Source organism: Phocoena sinus, chromosome 3 (assembly GCF_008692025.1).
Source record: "Phocoena sinus isolate mPhoSin1 chromosome 3, mPhoSin1.pri, whole genome shotgun sequence".
NCBI lineage: Eukaryota > Metazoa > Chordata > Mammalia > Artiodactyla > Phocoenidae > Phocoena > Phocoena sinus.
In genome coordinates, this window is record NC_045765.1 from 60453993 (window position 1) to 60479993 (window position 26001).

At 56.0% G+C, this 26001-nt stretch overlaps 1 protein-coding gene across 4 annotated transcripts in view; it reads right to left on the bottom strand.

The window, feature by feature from the left end:
* Positions 1–18811, bottom strand: part of TCF7 (transcription factor 7) — a 32629-nt gene extending 13818 nt beyond the window's left edge. Inside the window, exons 1-3 of one of the 4 annotated variants that reach the window (XM_032628901.1) lie at positions 18386–18797; positions 18127–18193; positions 17493–17617 (exon numbers count right to left, since the gene is read on the bottom strand). In XM_032628901.1, the coding sequence (XP_032484792.1) occupies positions 17493–17617; positions 18127–18193; positions 18386–18637 (444 nt within the window). In that variant the 5' untranslated portion in view covers positions 18638–18797. Of the gene's footprint in view, positions 1–17492; positions 17618–18126; positions 18194–18385 lie in introns of all 4 variants that reach the window. The other 3 variants (XM_032628899.1, XM_032628900.1, XM_032628902.1) reach the window with 3 other exon arrangements.
* Between the last annotated feature and the right edge of the window lie 7190 nt (positions 18812–26001).

Consider the following 26001-nt stretch of genomic DNA (forward strand, 5'->3'; position numbering starts at 1 on the left):
GTCACCTGAGGGACAGCTAGAGCTGACCCTCCTTGGCCAGGTTGTTTAAGCTCCATGTTGGAACACAGCTCATTCTAGGTCTAGGAAACCTCAGAATCCAGCTCAGCCTGTAGCCTCTGGCCTGGTTATGTATGTGTGTGACAGGAGCAGATGGACAGAGGGGCTCATCCTGTCCCCCAGCCTTCCCTGGGAACTGGGGAAAAGCCTCATTAAATGGGAGTCTGTAGCCAGGCCACAGGAGAAGTGCCAGGTGGGTGGAGGTGGGGCTGAGAACCTGCCAGCAGGTGGAGGCCCTGAGGTGCCAGGGCTCCAGGGCAGAGCACTGAGGGCCTGGCCAGTCCTTCCCACGTTCGTGCAGGCTGCCTCTCAGCCTCACTCCCCAGCCCCCTGCATGCCCGGTGGTGGCAGCCAGGGGAAACTGTCTGGCTTAGGACCTGGTGCCCCACGCCCCTCTCAGCCAAATGGAACGTCCCGCTCCACGGCCTCAGCACAAGGCTGTCCCAGGGCTAGGCTGCCCAGCCAGCAGGGTGGAGTTGCCTGGGGCCTGGCCTGTGTCTGGGGAGCCCAGTGACTGGAGCTCTGCTCCTCTCCTCCCCTGATGGTGACTGTGCCCTGCCTCCGAGGGAAGGAGGCAGGCCTGGGTTGATCGTCCCCACCGGTCCCTGAGTATCTCGACGGCACAACCTCATCTCTTACCTCTGAGGGCAGAGTGCCAGGCATAGCGCTGGGCACTCAGTAAGCGCTCCCAGCATGGTGGGATGTATAAACAAATGAAAGACCTAACAGCAGACCATACTCCTTGATCAGCACACTCCAAGACCCCTGTTCTTGGCCTTTGCATACAGCCCCTTTCCCCTCTCCCCCTCCAGACTGCAGCACTCCAGGACGAGTCTAGACTCTGAGACCCTTGGACTGGGAACAGCCTTAGCAGAGGCGGTCCTTCCTGCCACAGCATTGCTCTTACTGTTCTTCCCCAGGCCGGTTCAAAACCTATCGTCCCGAAGGCGGTCCTCATCCTTCTGGGATCTTTTCGTTGGCCCATGGCTGGAAATTCCTCACTCTGGTGCCCCAGCATGCCCTCCTCTTGCTGAGCAGGCTGGAGCCAAGAAGGGGCCCTAGGGCAGGGCCAGGCAGGAGGAGGTGGAAATGAGGGACTCCTGAGGTCGGTCTCCTCTGCTCTGAAGTCGGGCTTGGGCCTGGCCGGGCTGCTCCCGCCTCCCTCTTCCCCAACCCCCAACTTCCTGCAGGCTCAGGTGAAAAATAAACACGGTCGGCATTTTCCCTGCAGACCGCAGAGGTCGGCTTACAGGCTGTGTGCACCCTGAGAGCCCTTGCCACTGCCAGCAGAGAAGCTCCCTCGCCTCTAACGGTTGACTCTGAAAACCCCCAAACGCTTAAGAAGCCGCACAACACTTTCTCAGTGAAGAAAGCTGCTGCTTCCTCTGGTCTCAAGCCTGGAGGGTGGAAGCGTGTGAGGCCGACAAGGCCCTCCCAAGAAGGCCTCCCCTTGGCAGGGACTGTGCCAGGAGGAGCACCACCCCGCAACACACACATACACACACTGCACCAGAATTCGCAGTTGACCACTATCAGCAGACACAGTGAGTCAGGATGTATTTACTAAGCTCCTACAATGTGGCAGGCAAAAGAACGTTTCAGACCAGGAGATCGGCATCTGCTAATGACAGCTGACGGTTTATACCCTGTGCGAGGCATAGTTCTGAGCACCTTATAGAGTTTAACTCATGTACTCCTAAAACCTATGAAATAGGTACAATTATTATCCCCATTTAATAAACGAGGAAACTGAGATGGAGACATTACACAGCTTGCCCAAGGTCACACAGCTTGTAAGTGGCAGAGCTGAGATTCCACCAACTGTACTGCAAAGGCCCTACGGTCATCAAGGACAGAACAAGGGGGGCCAGGGGAAGGAGTCCCAGTCCTAAACTCAGTCTCTCCCTTCTTCAGCCTAGTTGGTCAGAGTCACCTAAGCCAGTGCTCCCCTGACCCTAAAGATGCTCCAGTAAGTTCTGGGACCCTGGGATTGGGGTTCTAGCTATACCCCATGCCTGCTTGCCTGCCAGGGCTGTCGGCACAGGGAGCTTGCCTGATGGCAATAGTTGGGACATGACCCCAGGTCCCCAGCCCACATCTCCCCGACTCACTCTCGCACAGCCACACCCCAGCCACACCCAACCACGCAGGCCTGCCTCTCTCTTACCCAGGTGTCCAGCTCTTCGCCTCTGCACCTTTACCCACCCCTTACGCCCTCCCCTCCCAGCTTTCCACACTTCCTCCTACTCTGCCATACTGATTCCTTCTCATCCTGACCTCAGTCTAAGGGCCACTTCCTTAGGACTGTGGCCTGGGTGGGGTTCCACCAGCCCAGCAGGCAGAGCTGCCCACTTGCTGCAGGGGTTGTTGGCCTAGGGGTCCTGGAGGGCAGAATCGGCTTGTTAGTCATCTCTGCCTCTCCAGGGTCTGTACTTGGCATGTTCATTAAGATTTGCTGAATGAAGGCCTCTAGAACACCTGATGCCCCAGAACCCCTGCATGCCTACCCACTCATCCAACCATGGACCTGACTTCAGTCTCTTGGCTCCTAGAAGGGGGAGGGGGGGTATTCCTGATGCCCGCTCTGGAGCTGCGGAACGGCCCTTGGGATGAGTCCACAGAAGGAGGGCAGATCCACACCTCGAACTAGACAGAAGGGTGGGCTACTGACATATTGTTCTCTCTGCCAAGTGCACAGATGTGAAAAATTCAGTATTGTAAATGCCACACGTGACAGCTGATTTGAGGCAGGCATTACCCTTCCCGTTTTACCCACGAGGGACGTGGGGCTCAGTGGCGCTGAGAAAATTGCAAGTCAGTGCTGGGGGCCCCTTTAAGGCCTCTCAGGGCCTTCAGGCAACACCAGGCAGCCACATTCTCATCTCACCTCCTCTCCCTCTGTGCTCCAGCCACTCTGGCCTCAGGGCCACGCTGTTGCCTCTGCCTGGAGAGCTCTCCCCGCACTTGTTGGGCTCTCCAGTTAGGTCTCTAGCAGTAGGAGTAGGTAGGGCCCAGTGTGAGCCAGTGTTTAGGGAGCATGTGGCAGCACTGGACAAAGCACCCTGGCTGGGGCTGGGCACGGTCACAGCAGCACACAGGAGGCTGGGAGGAGCTGGGGCCACTGCCGGGAGTCAGGGACATCCTGCCTGGCAACTGAGACCCTGTGCCTCCTTCTACCCCATCTCCTCCTTCCTGCAACACCCTGGGAGTCAGAATTCACCAGACAGTCAAAGCCAGGGCTACCACTAGTTCATATGGTGCCTTTGTGCTAACTAGAAAAAGTACCCTTTCCTCTGGAGAGACAGCCGGGCCCACACCAGGGCACGTGGCTTGTGGAGCATAGTGCAGGCTAGATTTCAGCTCCTCGGCCCAGATTCCCTGCATAACCCCACACAGTGGCCCTGCTCAAAAGGTCCTCTCCGGTTCTCACTTCTCTTCCCTGCATTGCCAGAAACCAGGCCACGCTCCATCCAGGGTCTGCCACTCGACTTCTGCTCTGGCCTTGATCAGTTCCTCTGGACTCCTCTCCCAGCTCCAGGGCCCACTAGTGCCCACCACACACAGCTCCCCCAGTCCTCTAGGTCTGGAGCTGGGGATCCACTGTCCAGCACCCACGGTGCTTAAGCACCAAGGAGTCTGGCCAGTTTCTGAGTGGGAAGCTGCCCCACGGCCTGGGACCACGAGAATGAACTTCCCAGAAGGAAGCAGGTCCTCCAAAGGAGGCTCGCCTGCACATCAGCCAAGCCGTGATGTGCAGGCTTCCCAGACCCCACGTCTGCAGATATGCCCTGGCTGGGCTCATGCCCTTTTATTGCCAGCCCCCGCTGCCCAGGACATGGTGCTCTCCAGAGGACGGCCCTCAAGCACCCCGCCCACAGCGTGCTGGACGCCTTGTGCTAGACGCCCACCGCAGAGCATGGAGCCGCGGCCGTGTGGCCAGCTGAGCTGGAGGGCTGGGGTATGGCTGGGCTATACACCCTTGCGGACCAGGAGGCTTTAGTCCCGCCTGCCAGCACAGGACTGTGGCCAGGGATGCACAGAGCCCTCCCAGGTCCACGTGGCCAGTCCACCAGCTGCCTGGCCTCGACATCAGATAGGGGGTCCTGCCACAGCAGAGGCAAGGACTTGAGACCCTGCCTACAGGCTAGGCAAACCACAGGCCTGCTCTAGACCCAGCCTGGCCCCGAGGCACCCCCGGAGCTAGCGGAACCTCACTTAGCTGAGAGGCCTGGCCCACAGCCTCCAGCGGTTTCTATGCATTCGTTTACTTTTGTTTTCCTTCTTCCTCTCTGAGGTAAACGCCCCTCAGGACAGGATGTTTTCAGAGGAAAATATAAGCTTCCGGGAGCTGCTGCAGCCGAGCTGCTAGTTGATGCTACCGACACACTGTCTGGGGACTCTGCAGCAGCCTGGGGGCTGGGCGTCCCCTGTCCAGGCAGTCACCCTCCCAGCTCCTCAAGGCCCAACCCTCCGGGAGCCCATGAGCCTGAGGCAGAGGCCAGGGCACAACCTCGGCTCAGGCTGTCTTTGGCAGTAGGGAAAGCCAGGCTCTGGGAAGAAGGCATTTGAGGAGTTCAGAGGTTTTGTTCCCCTGGGAGCAAAACAAAAAGGCTTTGTAGAAAAGGCATGAAGAAAGCAGCGGAGGTGCAGATTTAGACACGGCAGCCGCCACTAGTGGCAGCCTCCTGTGTGCCTAGCACCCTGCAGGGTTCGCCCCCCGACCCCCGAATCCCACCAGTCTCCCCAACCACTTTGTGACGTGTGTACAGATTGTGCGGATGAGGAAAGGGTAGCTGAGAGAGGTTAAATGACTTGCCCAAGGTCTCAGAGCAAGTAATGACAGATCGGGATTTGAATCCAGCCCTTTGGGGTTCCTGGCCAGAGATCTTTACCACTCGGTGAGAGGCCTCCCAGGCCAGCTGGTAGCGCACAGCAATGGAGACCACACGTGTGAGGCGCAGGAGCCGAGTGGTTGCCAGGTCCTCCCCGCTACACTGGGTCTCCTCACTAAGACCTCCACCCACCCGGGACCCGCTGGATTTTGCCAGCAACACCCTGCCCTCATAGGAGGTGATGTGGGTCCTCAGTCGTAAATGACTAAAGGAACCGTGAGAAGTCATTCTTCCCACCAGGTCTGGCCTCTTTTCCCAGTCCACGTGCACGCGGGGTGGGATGGCCACCCGCAGAAGAGTTAGTGTGCTGCCTAGGAGCGAGAGCTGGGGCGGCCTGGCGCAGGGCCCAGAGAGGCGGAGGCTGATGGTCAGCGACTGCTCAAGGGTGGGAGGCAGAGGAGACCTGGAGATCTCATCCCCAGCCTTGGCACTGCATTCCTGCCCCGATTAATTCCAGCCAGCTTCTGAGGAGCAAAGATAAGATGGGGGTCTCTGAGTTACCTGGTCTGTTCAGCTGCCTGTACCAGCCCGGAGGACAGTTCTGCCCTGGGGCCACAGTCAGGAAGCTCACTTGGGTCTAACCCTTGCAGCTACTGCCAGTTAAGGAAGGCCCTTGGGGCTCTGCCTGGACTCAGTCCAGCGGTTTATCCCAAGTGAACAAGGCAAGGAGTGGAAAGGAGTTGCTGGAGGCTTCAGGCCCCAGGATGCTCCCACCCAAGCCCCTCATGCCAAGTGTAAGCAGACGGAGGAGGGCAGGGCTGCTGCAACTGCCACAGGGGCCCTCTTGGGGTGGAGCCCTCTAAATGAGGTTGAGTTAGGGGGTTCCAAAAACCACACCAAACAGCTTTTACAGATACACACCTGGGTCTAACACTATAAAAATACAGGGAGAGGGTGAAACACTAAATTCCTGGCGGGGGTGAGGAGTGGAGATGGATGGGATGGGGGAGCCAAGGCGACCCAGCTGTAGCTATAAAACCCAACTTTTCAAAAATGAGTGGATAGATATGTTGTCTAAGAGGCAAGGTAGCAGGTGGAAAGGGCAGGGAACACAGAGGTAGATGCCTGAATTCACATCTCTCGTCCAGCACTTGCAAAGTGTGTCTCTCTGTGCTTCGGGTTCCCCATCTGTACAATATCCATATCTCATAGAGATTAAATGAAGTAATATTTGTGTCTGCTAATATGTTTTAAAATTAATGAAGAAGAAAACAAAAGACAAAGGCGAGCATGTTCCTAGACCAAGGCTTTTCAGGAAAGCCGGCTTTTGTGCCAGGCCAGGGCTGCTGGCCCTCGATCTCCTTTGGACTACTGCCAGATTGCTGTTGGGCCAGACTCCTGAGCTCCTGACTAGCCCTCAGTGACCAGAGCCAGGGCAGGGGCGGGGGGAGGTGTGGGGGGTGGCACGGGAGGAGCAGAGGAGGGCAGTGGTAGAAGAAGAAACCCTCAAAATGCCGCAGCAGGGTTGGGAGGTGGATCTGGTTCCCAAGGGGTTTGGGGAGGGGACACCCATGTGCAGGGGTGCCCTCAGATTCCTCAGTCCAGCCATTCCCATTGTCTCCGAGCCTAGGACACCCTCTAGGTGTGTCTGGACCACACAGAGGAGGGCACCTGGGCCAGAGAAGTCCAACAGTGAGCTCCAAGCTAAGCCAGGACCAGGACCAAAGTTAGAAAGGAGGAATCAACCTACACACAGTTCTTAACTGTCCTTGCCTCATGCATCAAACCTGATGTAATCTTTTTTTGAAAATTTAATTTTTGGCTGCGCTGCGAGGCTTGCGGGATCTTAGTTCCCCATCCAGGGATTGAACCCATGCCCTCGGCAGTGGAAGTGCAGAGTCCTAACCACTGGACCACCAGGGAATTCCCAAACCTGATGTCATCTCAAATGTCATTTATAAACACTTTTCCAGGTAATATTTATTCTGGAAGCCCTGAGGTCCTGCTTTTAACCAAGAAACAACCCTTTTGGCCCCCGATAGCATGTGGTCCAGCCCTGACCCAGGTCCAGAGCTCTGAGGTCACGCCCAGAAGGGGAAGTAAGGGCCAAGTCTTTCCTTGAGGCCAGAGGAATTCAGCTCATAAACTCAACAGGAGTGGGTTCAGCTTTGCAGCCTGCAATGCTCCCAGTGAGCTCCACACAATCGAGACCAAAGGGACAGAGCAGAGCCTGGGCTTTGGGGTAAAACAGACCTGAGTCCAAGTCCTGACTCTGACAAGTACTAGCAAGTTCTTAACCTCTCTGAGCCTCAGTTTCCCCATCTGTAAAATGAGAGCAATAATAGTATCTACTTTCTTGGCTTCTTGTAAGGATCTTGCTATTAGGATTAAGTCCCCAGCACAGGTCTGGCACTTGGGAAGTTCTTGACACATGCACTATTACTGTGGCTGTTGTTATTTTTGCGACAGTTTATGAGCACCTACTATGGGTCATGCGCTATGCTGGCCGCTAAGATTCTAGCAGTGAAGAAGACAGATGTGGCCTTGGCCCTGTAGATCCTCTCCAGCCCTTTTGATCCCAACCACCATCCCTTAAACCCCACCTCAACACGGCCATCAACGCTTGTGGCCTCTGCAATCCCAGCTTCATCTGGCCCCACACCCTTTGGTCTATGTTCACCCCCCAGCCCCACCCATGGGGTTGCCGACCACAGCTGGGGGGCTCCCAGGCTGTAGCCTGCTTCAAAGCCTGTCGGCAAGCTCTGGGGTGGCTGCTGCAGCCCGGCGCACACTTGGGGCCGCCCCGCCTGGACCCTGGCTATAGCCGCAGAGACCTCACTGCCGCTGCTGCAGAGCTCTCCACAGGCTGCTTCTCAGCATCCCTAAGTGCCCACCCACCCCCTGCCTGCCTGGCCACCGGGCCAGCCACAGAGCCATCTGATTTGAATGAAACTTCAAACTTAATGACTTTCATGCTGGTTATTTAAAACGCAATGTAATTTTCTTAAACACCCTATTATTTCCTTTGATAGCTACAAAGCTTCCCCCAATCCCATAAGCATGTTTATTTTTAGGGAAAAGAGTGGTTTTGCAGTTGGTCATAGAGACTATAGGGAAAAGGAGCCTGCAGAAAGTAGGGCAAAGAGTCAACCGTAGCAGCCTGGAGACCCACAGCTGCCGTGCCTTCGTGCTGGGGCCGACTCCACCGACACCACGGGGTCCAGGGCAGGACCCTGCCCTTCTCATACCAGCACATCCACCAGCGGCCCTCCTGTCTACCATCTGACAGTGGCCAAGTCCCCCTTCCTGTGCTTCCCCTCCACAGGGCCCCAGTGTCCTCATCTGTAAGATGGTTCCACTGGCTTCCCACAGACATGCCAGGCATCTATGGTCTGGGGAAGGGGTCCTGCGGCCACCGACATGCTCTCAGCTGCCTCCTCCAGACATTCTGCCCTAGTTAAGGCCTTGAGGCCTGCAGCTTTGACCAGCTGGACGAGATCTGTGCCCAGATAAAGTGGCCTCCGGCAGTGGCTGCCCACACTGGGAGGGTGGGTGGGTGTGGCCCTGCCAGTCGGGGGCCCCCTGGCAAGGGAGGTGGCCTACTGGTGGGTGTGCGTGCAGAGGTCAGCTGAGCCCCGCCAATGCGGGGTGTCCTCTGGGAATGGCTATTTTTAGATCCCAGGCTTTCATGTGGCCGAATGATGTGCAGTTTACAAAGCATTGGTAATGCGTTTCAGATGGCGGCCCAGCAGACCGGGAGGCTGGGCCTCCTGCCACCAGAGCCAGGTCAGAGTTAGTCAGAATACCCTCAACTGGACTTCTGTCACCTGTCTCTCCCTCCCTACAATTCCTTCTTGCCTGACAGGGAGACTAGGCCTGGAGCAGTTCTTGCAATGCCCAACAAAGCCCCACCTGAGACCCACCCGAGCAGCAGGCCTCTCCAGCTGACACTTGTCTGAACTTCAGAAATCCTCACGTCCAGAGCTCCCCATCCCCGTTTACAGAAGGAAACTGAGACCCAGAGAGGTTAACAGATTTGCTTGAGGTCACACACCCAGGGAAGGAGGTGGCCTTGGTCCCTGGCTTCCTTACCCATCATAGCCCCCTCCCCTCATGGGCAAATTGGGCTTCCTGGGAGGGGTGATTGGCCAGCCCTGGCTAGGCCACCCAGACACGGTGGGCTGGGGCAGCTGTAACCATGCACCCCCAGAACGCACTGTTCCCTGGGGCCACATCCTGCCCATGCACGCCTGCAGCCCCAGCCGCACACTCGCCATCAGCTGAAAGCAGAGTGTGTGGAGCCCAGACACCTCTCCGGTCCGTGGAGAGAGAGAGAGATGGTTGTTTTAATGGGAGGGGTAAAGGGGTTGGCAAAGCATCTGCTTCCTCTCATCTCCAAGGAGCTTTTGGCTGTGGAGCTGGCTGTGACATGAAGGCTGTGTGTCACCATCTCCCTCTGGGCTCTAAAGCCGTATCTGCTGGCACAGCCCAGGCAGGCAGGCAGGCTCCATGGGTGGGACAGGCTACATGGCTGCCTCCCCACAAGAGAGGGCCAAACTCACCAAACTACTACCTTGGGCCAGGGACCCTATCCAGCAGGGGACAGTCCCTCTACCCACCAGGGGACTGAGCCAACGGGAGCCCCATGTTCTGCAGGACCAGAAGGGGCCAAACCCTCTGACCAGGACAAACCCTCCCGGGCTGCAGCTCAGAGACTACACATGCCAAGGCTGATGTGGGCCACACCTCTTTAAGGGAGGGAGGCGGCACCCACGTCCAAACCCCAAGCATCAAAGGTCTGCGAGCTGAGACAGCAAACTGCCTGAAAGAAGAAGCTAACAATGTCCTGGGTTCTCAGAGACCCTCCGTTGACTCCTGGGGCCTTGGAGTCCTGCTACAGACAGTGCTGATGAGACGTGCTCTCCACACCCTGGCTAAAGCACCAATGGGCTGCACAACCTGACCTCTGGGGTTCAGCTCCCCTCAGGAAACAGTGGACAAGACCCTGGACTCATGACCCTGGAGTGAGACTGAGAGTCAAAAGAAGTAACACAAAACTTCCACCTCTGAGGCACTCCTGCCTTGCATGTGCCAATCCGCTCGGGTCTGCCCTGCCCAAACCCCACCCCCTCCCTGCATCCCAGCATCCACCTGCCCCAGCTGCCGGCTCTGCCCGCCTCACCCTCTATGTTCAACTCAAACCATCTCCTGTGGGCACCACACTGCCCTTCCTGCTGCCAACACACTGCAGGTACCCACCAGCCCCTCCTGGGCTCTCGAACCAGCACCCCCGGGTATTAAGGTCACGTGCTGGGCCTTCAGTGCTGGCCCTTCTCCAGCCTCACAGACCCTGGGCTTCGGGTGGCTCTTCCAATGACCAAGAACATACTAATTTCTGCCTCTCCTCCTCTGCTTGAGCTGTGCCCCCGACCTAGAGCATTCTCCCACTCTCACCTTCGCAGGTTCTGGGCCAGCCAGAACTCTCCCCTGTCAGGAAGCCTTCCTGGCTGCCCCCACTGGCCTCCCTCCCTCCTCAGTGCCCTTTATCCAACACGGCCGACTCTGAGCCCCAAGGAGAGTCTCTTTGCCTTGCCAGAACTGAGCTCTGCGGGGTGGGGCAGAGGCAGCCGTCCCCTCTGTGCTGAGCCAAGGCCAAGTGGGGCTCAGTAAATACCGGTTAAGAGTCGGACCAGGATTCTAGATACAGCTGGCACTATGTCGTCGACCAGCTGAGGGCCCGAGGGCTGGCTGGGCCGGACAGCTGTCCTCTTTGCTCTGCCCCAGGGGAACTGGCTGCTGAGCTGAGGACGGAGAGCATCAGGGGCTTCAGTCCAGCCGCACCTTCAGGAGCACTGCACCTACTGGCCCCGCGTCCTTTACAAGGGCCATTCCCACACAGTGTTAACAATCCCTCCCACAGTGGCTTCCACTCATGAAGCACCTACTATGTGCCGGGAACTCCACATACACTATCTCGTTCCATTCCACAGTAACCCAAGGAGGTAGGAACCTTCGCTATCCTCATTTTTAGATGAGAAAGCTAAGGCCCACAGGAGTTAACTTACCCAAGGCCACTCAGCCAAGGAGTGGAAGATATGGTATTTGAGGGTGGAGCTTCCCGACTCAGGCCTTCCCCCTTCACTCCTCTAAGGGGCCTTGGATAAGTCCCTTCCCTGACCTGGCCTTACTGTCCCCACCTGCAGAGGAGGGTTGTTACCCAAGGATCTGTGCACTGTACCGTTTGGGGAGGGGGAGCCCTGTGACCTGATAAAACACCTGTTTCCTCCAACAGAGTCTTGTTTGTACACAGTGGCAGGAAGCAGCCAGTCACAAGGTATGAGGGAGTGTGACTGTATGGCTTCGGAACCGCAGGTGCCCGAGGAGGCTCAGAGGGAGGCTGTGGCTCCCCTCGTCCCCTCCATGTGGCTCTGTGCCCACCCTGATCCAGCCTGACCTCAGCAGTTATGCGACTTGAAACCAGTGCCCCTGCAGCCCATTCTTGCAGCTCCGCTAAACCTCCCTTCACGCAGGAACGGGGGTTGGGTGTGATCTTAGGAGACCCAGGAGGGCATGGTCTGCCAACTGGCCATGAGAGGGGACCACCAAGGCCCCCCCCTTTTCAACTCCACTCACGCCTAAGTCTTGGAGCACTTGGGGAAGTAGGCAGAACTTGTATGGATATCCCTGTTTGCGGGCTATGGAAGCTGGCTCGTGAAACCCTGCTGGGGCCGGGGAGAATACCTGGGTCCTGGTGACCAACTCAGGGCTCTCTGTCAGCCCCTCTACCCTGCTAAGCTGGAGGAGTGGATGGCAGCCCTAAAACAGCAGCCCCTGGTGACAGGGTGGGGCAGGGGTCTGCAGGATAGGCCTCCTTCAGGGTGCTTTCCTGGCCCTGAAATGCATCAGGGAAGCCCCCAAAACGAAGTTTCACCTTGGGAGCAGCTGGCGGTGAGGGGGTTGCTGCAGATTTTCCAAATACCACACAGCCTTCCAAGTCAGGAAGGAATGCAAGTCAAAGTTACTTTTAAGTCTCACTGCCCACCATGAACCTATAAAATGAACAACAAAAAAGGGGAAACTCCACGTCAGCTATGCTTGGGCACCGCAAGGAACCCTCAGTGAACTGGGGCCTTGGCTCTTCCTACCTCTTGAACCCATAATTCTCTTTGAACATTATGCTCCAGAAAAATAATCAAAATGGAAACTAAGGAGTGATTTGTATAGAGCATCATTCCCACTGGTAAAGAAGGCAAGCTGCGAGCAAACCAGAAGCCACATGAGGGAGAGATGAATAATAAACATGAGGGAAAACAAGCAAAGAAGCCGTGCATGGGCACTGCCTGGGGGCCTGCACACCAGGGAAGCGTCGGAGCAAGACACAGGGGTGTTGCACACGGGGCACCATGTGAGAAAAGCTCTGGGAGTGGTTCAGAGGCTAATGGCCATGAAAGTCTTTTCCCTTTTTTTTCTTACAAAATAGCTTAAGCCCCTAACATCTTGTGTAAAGGGCTTCTATATGGCTGGGGAAGGGGAGCCTCTTTCCGAAAAATCTCTGGGCGGTGGGAGAGGATTCTCAGGATGGAATGAGTGGCTATGGCTCCCAGTCTGGCCCCAGGAATAACACTTTTCCTCCCAAGAATGCCTGGGTGAGGCAGGCATTGAGGAGGGGGCCTGTACACCTGAGTCCCACCTGAGGGCTGGTCCCCAGGGTTCAAACCCCCAAACCCCGTGGCCCAAAGTGGAGATATAGTCCTCCAGACAGAAGTGCACATGGAGCCTACCACTGAGCCACCCCTGGTCCCAGAGGAGCCAGGACAGCAAGGGCAAGGGATCACTTGTGGCCAAACCCCGACCCCCAAGCCCAGGGCACGCTGGCACCTTCCTGGGCACGTCCCTGGTACTGCTGCCTCCAGTCCTCAGTCCAACTCTGGGAGGAGGGCTTGCCACTCCCATTGTGCAGATGAGGAAACTAAGGCTCAGACATACTTCTGCCACATGGGCTGCCTCTGGACTAAGCATGGCACGTGCATCATAAACCAGTGCCAGCCACCTTGGCCTGAAGAGCTGCTGGGGTGGGCAAGGCAGTCGAGGCCCGGTGGGGATGACGGAAGGCCCCACTTGGATGGTCAGAGCAAGTCTCTCTGAGGAGGTGACATCTGAATAAGCCCTGAGTGAGGAATGAGAAGTGGCAGCTAGGTGAAGAGCTAGAGAAGAGAATGCCGAACTGCGGGAACGAGCACAAAGGTCTTGAGATGGAAAGAACTTGGTGGTTGTAAAACCTATCAGGCCACTGAGGTGGCTGCTTTTTAGGGAGAAAGGAAGAGTATGGTGCAGACGAGGAGGGGCGGTCAGCAGGGGCTGGCCACCCAGGCATTCAGGCCGTGGTGAGTGGCTTAGATTTTACTTCAAGAGCAATGGGAGCCTCTACAGGGCTTCATCAGGCGAGAGGTGGGATCTGACTTATGTTTGGCTGCTCTGTGGATCCTGGATTGAGGGTGAGGGTTAGGGTAGGGTTGTGGGGAGGGACCCAGGTCCACTGCAGGGACCCTAGTGGAGGCTGCCTTCCTGGGGGAGGGATGGTGATGGTTGGGGCTTGGAGGTAGCGAATGAAGTAGAGACGTGGAAGATTTGGGATGTCTGGAGGGAGCCCAGATGCCTGCCAGCCCCCTATTTGTCTTCATCTGGCAGACAACTCTACTCCTTCAGGAAGCTGCTCAGCAGACCCTCCTCACAGCCTAGGCAGGGGCCAGGTCTTCCCAGGAAATGCCAGCAGGACCTTTTGTGACAGTACTCCTCTGGCCAGGGATTCAGGTCTATTCATCTGTCTCCTCCACTCAGCTGGGCACTCCAGGGGCAAAGGCTGGTTCTGCTCTGTCTGGTGGCCAGGCTGGTGCCAAACTCTCTCCTAACAGGCTTCATCCCAACCAGGGCTGGTGACCAACCATCACTACCCCTCCTCCGCGAGGCCCCACTGCTCACCCTCTGAGGGGTGTGGAGGGTTGGGTGGGTGCATCTCTGCAGAGCCCCCCCGGACCGGCTAGCCACGCGTCAGCAGCACTTCCTTCCTCTGCTCAAGTCTTGCTCATACCCTCACCTCCTGCTCCCCCAGGGCTCGCTCCCCTCACCTGGACCTCAGACCTTGGAGTCAGAGAACATGAGCCCGATGGCCAGAAGCCCACTGCTTCAAGTGGGCTCCTTCACATCAGATGTCTCTGGGCATGCCCAGACACCAGGACGGCACAGGGAAACAGCCCCAAGTCCCTGTAAGAGCCAAAAGGCTCAGCTCAGCTATTTATTTTTTAAATTGAGATGTAATTCACATACCTTAAAATTGACCATTTTAAAGTATACAATTCAGCGGCTTTTAATATATTCCCAAGATTGTGCAACCATCACCACTACCTAATTCCAGAACATATTCACCACCCAAAAAAGGAAACCCCATACCCATTAGCAGTCACTCCCCATTCTCCTCTTCCCTCAGTCCTCGGCAACCACTCCTCTACTTTCTGTCTCTATGGATTTGCCTATTCTGGGCATTTCATCTAAATGGCAAAAGGCTCAGCAGCCTTCCAGGCCACAGATACCAAGCAGAGCCCATAGAAGGGGTCGGAAGAGTGACATGGCCTCATATCCTTTTTGAGATGGGGATTTGCACCAGACTGTCAGTTCTGCACTAAGACTCTGAGTTTCCCTAAGGAGTGATGCCTTACTCATCCCAGAAATCCCTCAAAGTCTGGCGCAGGACCAGTCATTGCCCCTCCCCACCTCAATCCCAGAGCGGAGCAAACAAAACAAAACAATAGTGGCTACTGGTCTAGGCCAGTAACTGTCTGCAAGCCTACATTAGATGCCTCAAAGACACCAGCTATGAAATTAACTTTGACCTAATTTCCACTTCCAAAAACAGAGTTTGCAAGAAACCAAGTACCAAAAAGAAGGAACCTTTTGGGAAAAAAGTCCCTCTGCCCCCCTGGCAGTTGTCTGTGAGGTGGTCATTTGGCCCATTGCTCCTGACAACGTTCAAGTCTGCCTGCTTTAAGGTGTCCAGTGTAGCAGCCGCGTGGGTATTCCACCTACACAAGGGCAGATGAGGTCCCTGGCATGGGTTTTCCCGAAACACTGTCAGGGGAGGTCAAGTGTTCGGCCCTGAGCTCCCCCGCACAACTGTTGACCACTTGGATTCTCTCAGAGAGTGCAAAGAGCAAGAGGGGCCAAGTTCTAAGGCTCAAGGGGAGGGGCTGGGCAGTGTGTCATCTGTCCCCTGAAGAGGGGCTCAGGAAAGCAGAGCTTTGGAAAAAAACTTCCAAAGGTCATTTTCCTCAGGTCTCCTACAAGGGACTCCTAACCCATCGTAAGAGTTTCTTTTCTCATTCCAGACACATGAACCTTGGATCACATGATAAATGTGCTCCCAAAACATGGGGTCAATTAATTTTGCTTTTTAAATCCTCACCATATTTTATATGTCCACACAGCTCTGAGTAACACAAAGAACTACTACTCTTATTTGCTATTTGGTTGTAAGTATCAGATTTGCTTAAAGGAGGCTCCCCTATATTCACGTACATCTTCCTCACCCAGCATCTCCCCACCTTAGGCCCTTGCCTCTGTCCTTGTCCCCAGCCCCACGGAGCAGCCGATGCCAGGGCACAGCAAGTCAGCTCCAGAGCCTGCTCTCCTCCTGTGTTCCCATAAGCCAGGCTGCGGGAGGCTACAGCTGTGTGGGGAGGAGGACAAAGGGATCTGCCCCTGTAAGAGAGGGTGCGACACATAGAAATGCATCTGCTGTACCTTGAGAAAGAGCCCAAAGTTGAAAAAATGAATGATCCAGGCCAGGGGAGTGATGGTGTGCCTGCCCTAGTTCCTACTCCCCCCACAATCCTGACTGCTAGAGGCAGCCATCCATCTGCCTACACTTTGACCAGTGTAAGCTAAAGGACACCAAATGGTCCCATCACCACACCCTTACAAAGAACGAGGCACTCCCACTCTGGGCACTCTCCTACCACTTGCCCGGGCTGTGAAAGGAACTCAGAAACACCGCCTTTTCCCCGCACCTCTGTGTAATCATAAGATGCTGGAGGGAATCTGCTGCTAGGTCTGCTTTGGGTCCTAGGCCTTTTGTTTAGTCGTGATTATCAGGGACGCCAGCCCCTGTCAGCAGCTCACGTGCCTGTGGTTTGCCAGTGGTGGGTCATGTCCCACCACTTGGCCCCAAATCTAAGAGTTTACACCTTGTAGGGGGCCCCCAAAGCATCCTTCAGTATCAGCTCATGGAGGGTAGAGGTCTCTGGGGAGAGCTGCTGCGTCAGGTGGCAAGGTCAGAAGGTGAGCCCCTTGCCCCACAGACTTGGAAGGAAGCGAGTACCTCACAGATGGAGCCACCCCAGAGCAGAAAGCCAGACAGACCACTCAACCAACATGTTCCTTCACAGATGAAAGAATGGGGTTCCAAAGGGCAAGGAGCTTATTTCTAGTCAGCTGCCTGCCACCAGGTTTTCCATCCTGGGTTTCTGGAGAGAAGGCTCAATCTACTTTCTTATGTCCCACCAGCTTCAGCATGAAACAGCTTTCAGAACCAACCCTCCTCACTCCTGATCTGACACAGCCTGGCAGTCACTCTCCGCCCTCTGGGTGGCCCCCACCACTAGCCATGTGAGCCTCCTACTGCTGGCCTGACCTGCCCTGGGTCTATTTGCACCCAACACCCACCCACCACAAACCCCAAACCCTTACATGAACTCTAGAAGCTCTAATCTCACCCCTGACTTCGGCCAGCTGAGCACACTCTGAAACACTAATCTGAATCTTTTGTAAGTGCAGCTTTACGGCTGCTCCACAGCACTCAGAAAAGGCTCTTCACACCTTAGGTCATCTGCACCAGTGGGCAAAAAGCATGGTTTGTAATGATCATGGAATCTTCTCAAAGCACTGGGTACTTAAATTTAATTTGCAAATTCATTAAACAGGCCGCTTACTGACACTACTGATTTGAAACACCTTTGCAAACCCTTCCTGGTGCATTTGAGACCAAGCCAGCTTCATAAAAACCCACTTTCCACACATCGTGTTCGGGTTGTTTCTCTGGTAAGGCCACATTCATGCCAATAAGGACAGAGCGAGTAGAGCATGTTTCTCCTGTACAACCAGGAGACCTGAAGCAGACCAGCTTTTCTGCCCGTTCCTCCAAACACTGAGGATTGGGGCTTAGTGGGAGAAGGCTAACAGCAAAGCTCACAACTCTGAGCACACCACATACACCACCGTTGGGAGGGGTGGGTGGTCTCAGCTTAACCGTTCTCCAAGCCGACTCCATCCCAGCACCACCTAGCACCAGGACAGGGCCCACGCCTGCTAGTGAGCAAGCTGGAAGACAAAAGCCGACCGCTGGAGGCAGGTGGGGTGCCTAGGGCAGCCCTCCTTACTTCAGGAAAGTTCTCTTTCTGGTTCAGATCCCGCTGGGTGTGGATGGGGAAAGAGACAAGAACAGAGTTCTGTATCCATTTTGTTCTAGGCAAAAGTCACTTCTTGCCCATGCCTCACATACCTGATCAAGAAGGTAGCAGGCACAAGGCGGGCTGGGCTGCTGGGGCCACTTACCAGCGAGGGCTGCGGCTGGGGGTGCTGCCCTGCTCCCGAGGGGGGTGGGTAGTGCATGAGCAGATTGAAGGCGGAGTAGACGGTGTCTTTGTACATGCCGCTGGCGCACTCCGGGGTCTTCAGGCCTGGAAAAACCACAGCCGGTCAGAAGCGCCAGCCCGGGCGTCTCGGGCTGAAGGCTGTCTGCTCGCTCGAGAGAAAGTCGTAATTGCCAAGGGGTCCCCTTCAAGTTCGTGACTTGAATGGCTGGGGGTGCCCGCAGTACCAAGTTTCGACGAAGGACCCCGAGTTCGGGCCTCCCTTTCTCGGCCCCCACTCCGCCCTCCCGCCAAGGAACCTTGGCCAACGTTTTCTCCTCAAGTCGGGGGATTAGTCAGTCACCTGGGCAGGAGGGGAGGCGGAGATGGCGGGGGTCTGTTTACTCCTATAAAGGTCAGGGCACCGGAAGTGACTCGAGCCCGGCGGCGCCCGGGAAACCCGCCCCCCACTCCCCCACCCCCTCGGTTTTACCGCCTCCTCGAGCTGCAGTTGCGGGGAGGCACCCCATCGGCTCCCTCCCGTCCTCAAAGGCCCCGCTCTCCCACCGAGGCCGGGCCTTAGCGGGAGGAGGGGAGCCAGGCCGGCAGAAACTCACCGTCTTCCAGAGACTCTGGAAGTTTGTCGGGGAAAAGTCTCTGCGAAGTGTGTTCCCGCCCGAGAGCCTGCGGGGAGATCCAGAGGGGCCTTGAGAGGGCTGGGAAAGCTGGGGGCTCGGGGCCCGGGGCAGGAGGGGTCTGAGGGATGCGGACCCCCGAGGGCCGCGGGAGGGAGGGGTGGGGTAGCGCGAGCCGACCGCCGGGGCCGGCGGAGCGTGGCGGCTGCGGGGGAGAAGCGGGGCGCGGGCCGGCGCTCACCTCGGCCCCGACCTCGGCCTCGCCGCGGGCACCGGCGCCCGCCCCCGGGACCCCCGCGTCGCCGGCCGCGCCCTCGGACTCATTGACGAGCGACGACTTGAGCTCGGCCAGGTCGCGCTCGGGGCCCGCAGCGCTGTCGCGGCTCTTGTCGTCCTGCTCCTCGCCCTCGTCCTGGAAGGCCAGCAGCTCGTCGGGCGCGCCGAGGTCGTCGCCGCCGCCCGCGCCGCCCCCGCCCGAGTCCAGCTGAGGCATGGTGCGCTCCTCCCTCGGGGGCGCGGGGGTGCGGGGCGCGGAGCCGGCCCGGGAGGCAGCGAGCCCGGAGTCCGGACCTCCGAGCCCGGAGCGCTGCGGGCGGAGCGCGGGCTGACTCCGCCTGGGCGGGCTGCGGGCGCGGGGCGCGGACGCAGGGCTGAGAGGCTCGGGGAGCTGGCGGGTCCGAACATCAAAGGCGCCGCCGGCTGAGTGCCGGGGGCGGGGCGGGGACGCCGGGGGCGGGCCCTGTCGATGGGCGGAGCCATATCGCCCCGCCCCTCCTCTCCCGGGAGAGGCCGGACGTGCCCAGTGGGTAGAGACTTAAAGGGCTCGCTCTGCCAGGCATAACCTGAGTGAGGCGTCGGAGGAGCCCGAAAAGCATCACACTTCTGCTGAAATGCGGGGACTCTAAAGGAGATTCTTGACCTTGATTCCTCACCTACAACAAGGGAGTCCCTTCCTGCGCCCAGGTTTCTCCCCCAGCTGCGGAGGGCACGGAGTTTGTGGGTGCCTTGGAACGGGAGCCAAGGTGTGAGCAGAGTCTGTGCCCCGGGCCCAGTATGTCCTGGGCTTGGAACTGGGGGCTTCCTAGAGCTCGGGGGCTGCTCGAGGCTGTGCTCGAACACCGGGACGGCAGAGTTAGGACTCCTCAAAACTCCATTCTCTGAAGCATCTTGCAGCCTTCTGCCAATCTGGGCCCTCCTTCCAGGTCGCCCGCACACAGTGCTAACGCAAGCATATACCCCTCACACATTTACTGAGTGCCTGTTGTATGAGGGACTCATACATTACACATGTGATGGGCCTCTCAGCCATGTGGCGGCTCCGAGGCACGAACAGCCAAGAGGGCAGGGAGGAAATATCCCGCCAGACCCCATTCTAATCCTCCAGCCCCACCCCCCAATCCCACCCCCAACACCTCGCTCAACTGAGTACCCTGCCTGGAACCTGCGGCCGGGGGAGGGGAGACTTTGGGCAGCTACGTGGGCCACGGGATTCTGACGAGGGGTCAATGGTCCCAGCAACTTAACCGGGAAGTCGCATTCCCGCAGAGCCTATTGACTCTGAGCCTGGCGCAGGCGGACCCTCCTAAGATCTAGGCTGCAGGGTCTGTAGCCGGAGGAGGGCGGGAACGTGAGACACCTTTCATCGCATCTACCAGGCACCTTGTGTCATGTCCACGCGGGCCTCCTCAGCACACTTGACCTCAGCTCAGCCACTGCATCTAGGAAAGACACCGGCCCTTTTGGATCGCGGTGCAGTAAATCCAGCAGGTTTCGGTGCTGGATTCAGTGTAGACGTTCCCACGTCTCCCGAAAGCAGCTGGTGCAGAGGGTATTTAGGAGGTGAGAGCGTCTTGGACGCATGTCCGGTTCAGAGTCCCACAGGAGTCCTGTAGCGGCGCAAAGCCTGGCCGGAAGAGGGCCGCGCCGCCCCTGCGGGTCCAGGCCCAGCCGGGCTGGCTGCGGATCAAAGAGCCACGGCCCGCCCTTCTCTGCGTTCAGATCCTATCTGCACCCGCCCAGCGGGGCGCCTCGGCCCCTCCACCTCAGGGCTAGAGTGCCCAATTTTCCTCCCTTCCCGGTGCTGGAGGGGCGAGGCGGGGTGGGGGTGGGGGTCGGGGGGAGGGGGTTGGGCACTGGTGCTCAGCTTGGTGACGGAGATGTGGGAAGACCCTGCCCGTTAGGTCTCCCCCCGCTCCTTTCTTGGCTGTGAGCTTGCTGCTCAGTCTCACTCATCCCCTCTAGAGTGTGTGGGGGGGGAGGGTTGTTCCAGCCTGACTTGGCCCAGTTGAGAGGGGAGAGGGTACAGGAGGAGGGGCCCACAGCTTCCCCCCATCCCCTGCCCCTGAGGTTGCAGGGTCTGGCTTTGGATTGAGCGTCCTCTGGGAAGTTGAATGGGGATACAAATCTGCCTAATCCAAAGGCTTTGGAGGTCCTCCTCTGTTTGCGGGTGACCCCAGCTTAGCAGGAGCCTCCTTCCTCCAGGAGAATGTCCGAAGACCCATGCCGTCACAGTGGACATAGGCCAGTGGGGATTGAAGTTTTCTCCATGGAGAAAGGAGAGAAGTCAGGGCAACAGTGAAGTGGTTGGTTTGTTTTTCTCAATAAGGCTAAATTTTTTTCAGCTTAAAGTATTAGCCTTTAATCAGAGATTATGAACTTTCTGTTCTGTTGGGATGAAAACAGCCTTTCTTTACTAAAATCATAGTAAGAATTGATTTTTTAAATATTCTTATTTGGCAAAAGAAAAACTTGGCCACTCTCTGTTCTCTCTGCCACCCCAAATTTCTTTGGACATTTTATAGGGCTGTGAAATCCTAAGGTCTGGGATCTGCTGCCCTATGGGGTCATGGCCCCAACCTCTTGCCCTGCTGGGTGGAACCGGGGGAGGGGGTGTGTGAGTAGGGAGAACAGAGGGGTGAGGTGGGGTAAGGTTGGGAGAGAGAAGCTGAGGCTCAGACATCCACAGCCACACTGAAATCAGCCTGAAGGCTTGCTGAGGGAGCCTCTACCCTATACCTGGACTCAGGCTGTGGAGAAGGGAGGGGCTGAAGTGAGGACCTGCCCTCCAGGAGGCATTGACTGTTTGAGAAGCTCAGAAATTACTAGAGCTGAGTTTGTTACTGTATTAATCTGTACAGATGATGGGCAGAAGGAGCTCAGATATGGGGAGGTCAATGTGGCTGGAACGGTCAGGCTGGTTTCCTGAAGGAGGCGGATTTCGTCTGGGCCTGGAAGGCTCTGTAGTGCTTGGAGAGATAGAGAGGAAAAGGTATTCAGGCTTGTCCCCATAAGGTATATACCCACCTCTGCAGCAGCCCCTTGTCTGGTCAGCACTGAGTCCACCATCCACGCCGTGACTTCATATTACTGAGTGATTACTATGTGCCAGGCATCATGGCAAGAGCTTCACACACATTATCTCATTTATTCACCATATACCAATCCTATGACATAGGGACTATTATCCCCATTTCTGAATGAGGAAACTAAAAAGCTCAGAGAGGTTGAATAAGTCATTGCAGGTCTCACAGCTTAGAAGTGAGGGTATTAGTATTCCAAACCCTGGCAGTCTGACTCCTGAGCTACCCTAACCACCACACTCTAGTGTGGTGACTTCTAAAATTCCAGAGGGTGTCCTTATCTGCCTTGTGATCTTTGCAGACAAATGCTGATGAATGAGCTGTCACTAATAGAATCCCAGCTTTCTGGGTGGCTCACGTTGCATACAGGGGCCACCAGGAGGATTGGGGAAAGTTCCTGGCTGGTCTGAATAGGGTGGCTCAAGCCCTTTGCTGGTTGAGAGGGCCCAGAGCATCTGCCTTGAGTCAGACAGACCTCAGCCCATACCATCTCTCCCTTGGGCCCGCCCTAGACTGCTTGCTCTGGTTGCTGACTCAGATCCCAAACAGAGATGATAGGCCCTGGGGTTCCTCTGTGGGGTGGTGAGTGGGATCTGCTGTGGCTGCCCCTCCTGGAGGTGACCAGGGAGTTTGGGGACCAGGGCCAACTGCAGGGAGGCCCCAGAATCTTCTGGACTCACGCAGCCCAGGCTTCATTTTCACACAAATGAACTAGGTGGATCGCGCTGTCATCAGATGCTGAACGCAGGACAAAATCAGAACTCTTAAGGGTTGAGGGATGGAACAAGAGAGCTCTAGGTTTGGATTTAGACAGACCTGGTTTCCATCCCTGCCCTGTCATTTATTAGCTGGGGGACCGCAGATAAATCACCGACCCTCTCTGAGCCTCAGCTTCCTCAGGGGTAAAATGGGTGTCACCCCAGAGCCTGCCTCGCACTGTGGGAGCAAGGCTGAGATGACTCATGTATCCTAGGAAAGAGCTTAGCACAACACCCAGCACATTCCAAGCACTCTGATAAATGGGTGCTCTTGAGCTAGATATTTTTCAGAAGTTGTTAGGCTAATTGGCTCTTCATGTAATGTCATGTAAATCATCTAAATGTTCTCATGGCCTGAGCTCACTTAATCACAACTAAGGCTGAAAATATACATTTCCTTTCCTTTTTTTCAAGTTCCTTTAACATGAAAGGCCCACATGAACTCTCTGACCTTTTCTAACAGGGAGACCCTTGAAATGTGGTGTTTCCAGAAAACAGCTCAAAGGAGCCCCAGATGGATTTGGTAAATTACAACGGGGAGAGAGGTTCAGAGTGGGTCTCTTCCTGCCCGCCAGCCGCCTGGCATCCTGTTGGGGCTTGCTGAACGCTGCCTGGAGGCTGGGCTGCTGGCTCCAGGCAGGAACACTTACCATGGAGCTTTCTCTCTCGCGGCAAAGCCTGGTCACACGTCCTAGAGTCAGACTGGTTTGTTACTAGAAACACAGTTTGCTCTCTGAAAACTCTGTGTAGTTTCACTGCACGTCTGTGCATGTGTGTCTGTGTGTGTACATGTGGGAGGTTGTGGCCTGCAGAATGGCAAAGACACACAATTGCTGGGATGTGACTGATCTGGCAGCTGCCTTTAAAATGAAGCAAGAGTGGTTAAGACTCCGCCTGCCAATGCAGGGGACACTGTTTCGAGCCCTGGCCTGGGAAGATCCCATATGCCGCGGAGCAACAAAGCCCGTGCACCACAACTACTAAGCCTGTGCTCTAGAGCCTGCGAGCCACAACTACTGAGCCCACGTGCCACGACTACTGAGCCTGTGAGCCACAATTACTGAAGCCTACGCGCCTAGAGCCCGTGCTCCACGACAAGAGAAACCACTGCGATGAGAAGCCCGCGCACTGCAACGAAGAGTAGCCCCCACTCACTGCAACTAGAGAAAGCCCGCACGCAGCAACAAAGACCCAGTGCAGCCAAAAAAATATATATAAACGAATAAATTTTAAAAATAAATAAATAAAATGAAGCAACAGGGTTTGGGGTCATTTTTTCCATCTTTATAATCTTCTGTGTTTCTCCCCCAGATCCCCTCCCCTGCAATTAATGCACTAACCGAGAATTACTCTTTTTTTTTAATATAAATTTATTTATTTATTTTTGGCTGCATTGGGTTTTCGTTGCCGCGCACTGGCTTTCTCTGGTTGCAGCGAGCGGGGGCTACTCTTCGTTGTGGTGCGCAGGCTCCTCATGGCGGTGGCTTCTATTGTTGCGGAGCACGGGCTCTCGGCGCACAGGCTTCAGTAGTTGTGACATGAGGGCTTCAGTAGTTTGTGGCTCGTGAGCTCTAGAGCACAGGCTCAGTAGTTGTGGTGCATGGGCTTAGATGCTCCGCGGCATGTGGGATCTTCCCATACCAGGGCTCGAACCCGTATCCCCTGCATTGGCAAGGTGTATTCTTAACCACTGCGTCACCAGGGAAGCCCAAGAATTACTCTTAAAATATAAAGTTAATAATGAAGCTCGATGTTAGCTTTTCCTGATGAAAACCCAAGGAAGTTTGGCCAAACTGGCTTAAGGGGTCGTAGTGGTGGTGAGATTATAAAGAGAGCTGCCCCACAGGTTCAGAGGGCTCATTATGACAGTTTCCCTGGGCTAATCTCCCATATGGGACCAGCTATTGTTCCCAGTGATTGGGGCTGGGATTTGCTCACCCAGAGGAATAAAGAGTCCTGGGTTTCCAAAGGAAGGGGTCTGGAGTCAGAGGCACCAAGGTGTCAGCAGCAAAGGCAAGCTGGGAGTGGCTGCTGCGTGCCAAGCACTGTGCAGCCAGGGTGCACTGGTCTCCCAGGAGCTCAGTAGTGGGAGGCTGTGTCCCGTACCCAGCTCCACCATTGGCCTGCTGGGTGAACTGCCTTCTCCGGGCCCAGTGCCCCTTACCTAGTTTCAGGGATGCAGTGAGGAGCCTGTGGCGATGAGTCCAGAGGTGAGAGACAAGAGGTGCCCCAAATGCAACAGGAAGTGGGGGACACTGAGGCCCAGTGTCCATGTGAAAGTCGCCGGCAGTTTCACGGAAGAGTGTGCCCACGTTCGCTCCTGTTTGGGGTGTGGGAACGGCCCGAGACACGTTGACGTATGAACGTCTTATCAGGAAAGTACCATTCGATATCTCTTTTTGAAACAGGGCTGTCAGGGCTTTGCTGCTTATCACTAGGGTCTGACACAGAGCTGGCGAACTGCAGTGCTCAGAAATTTTTGGATGGATGACTTACTTGATGGATGGATGGATGAGTAGGTGGATAGATGGATGGGTGAATCATTCACAGCAGTGACCACTTAGAATTCAGGGAGAAAGTAGCAAGCCCAGTACCCGCTTTCTAGGAACTTGCCATCTTGCGGGGGACATCAGGCCAATAGAGTTCCCAGGAGCCAGGGGTTTGGAAACATGGCTGTTGTACGCATGTCATGGTAGACACGGAGGGCTTCCGGAGGATGAAGGTCGGCCTAGGAGGCAAGTAGAATTTAGGAGGTGGGGCAGTAGCCCACACTCTGGGTTGTGATGAACTTTGACCCCATAGGGTCTCTGGAGCCTAGGTGAGCCAGGATCCTGGGGGAGAGTTTGGCTATCTGTTGAGCCTTGCCCAGAATGGCACATCTTCATGCTCCAGTTCCTACAGTCCCCTCAGCCCCCCACCAACTGGGACAATTTCTCCCAAGTACTACCTCCCCAGACACCAGCTCTCCCTGTTTACCTCCTCTCCTAGGACAGACTACTTCCTGGGTGCATCATCCACCATCTTGCACTGGGCTTCAAGGCTTTCTGGCTCAGTGCCCCAAGTAGAGTGCCCCCTCTTTTCTAGCAGCTGGGCGGGGGGAGGAGCAACAGGACATGGGCTGTAGGGAGGATTAAAGGGGATCTGGGCCAGACCCTGGAGTCACTGCCAGTCCCAATGTACACGGCCAGTAAAGATTCTGAGAAGTCCTGCACCAGGAAAATCCTGGCTAGCCTTCATTGGTTAAGTGCCTTCCAAACTTATCTGACCGTAAAACTACTTTTCCATGTATGATTTTCCAAAGAACGTGGCTCCCCTGAAAGTCTTTTGGGAAATGCTGTTATCCCTGGTTTCAGGAGGCAGAGATGGGCACTCCTTATCCAGAACATATTCCAATTTGTGTCCCTGATATGGAGGAAATTAGCAACACTTGCACCCCAAACTGGTCTTTACAGCTCTAACCAGGCTTCACTCTAGGCCTACTGGAGTCTCGGCTTCTTGGAATCACGGAACCTTCATCTGTGCCATTGCTGAGTGCTAATATGGACCAAGCATACTGTGGCGCTTAATAAGTGCCTGCTGCCCATGGGATGGGGCTGTTGGGCAAAGGTCCAACCCACCTCGGTTCCTCAAACTCCCAGGGGCTATTCCCATTGGTTTGTTAGCTGGGAATTCTGCAGTGTCTGAGATGCCTTGCTTTTTCAAGGCTCATCTGTGGTCTCTCCCTTATCCAGGAAGCCTTC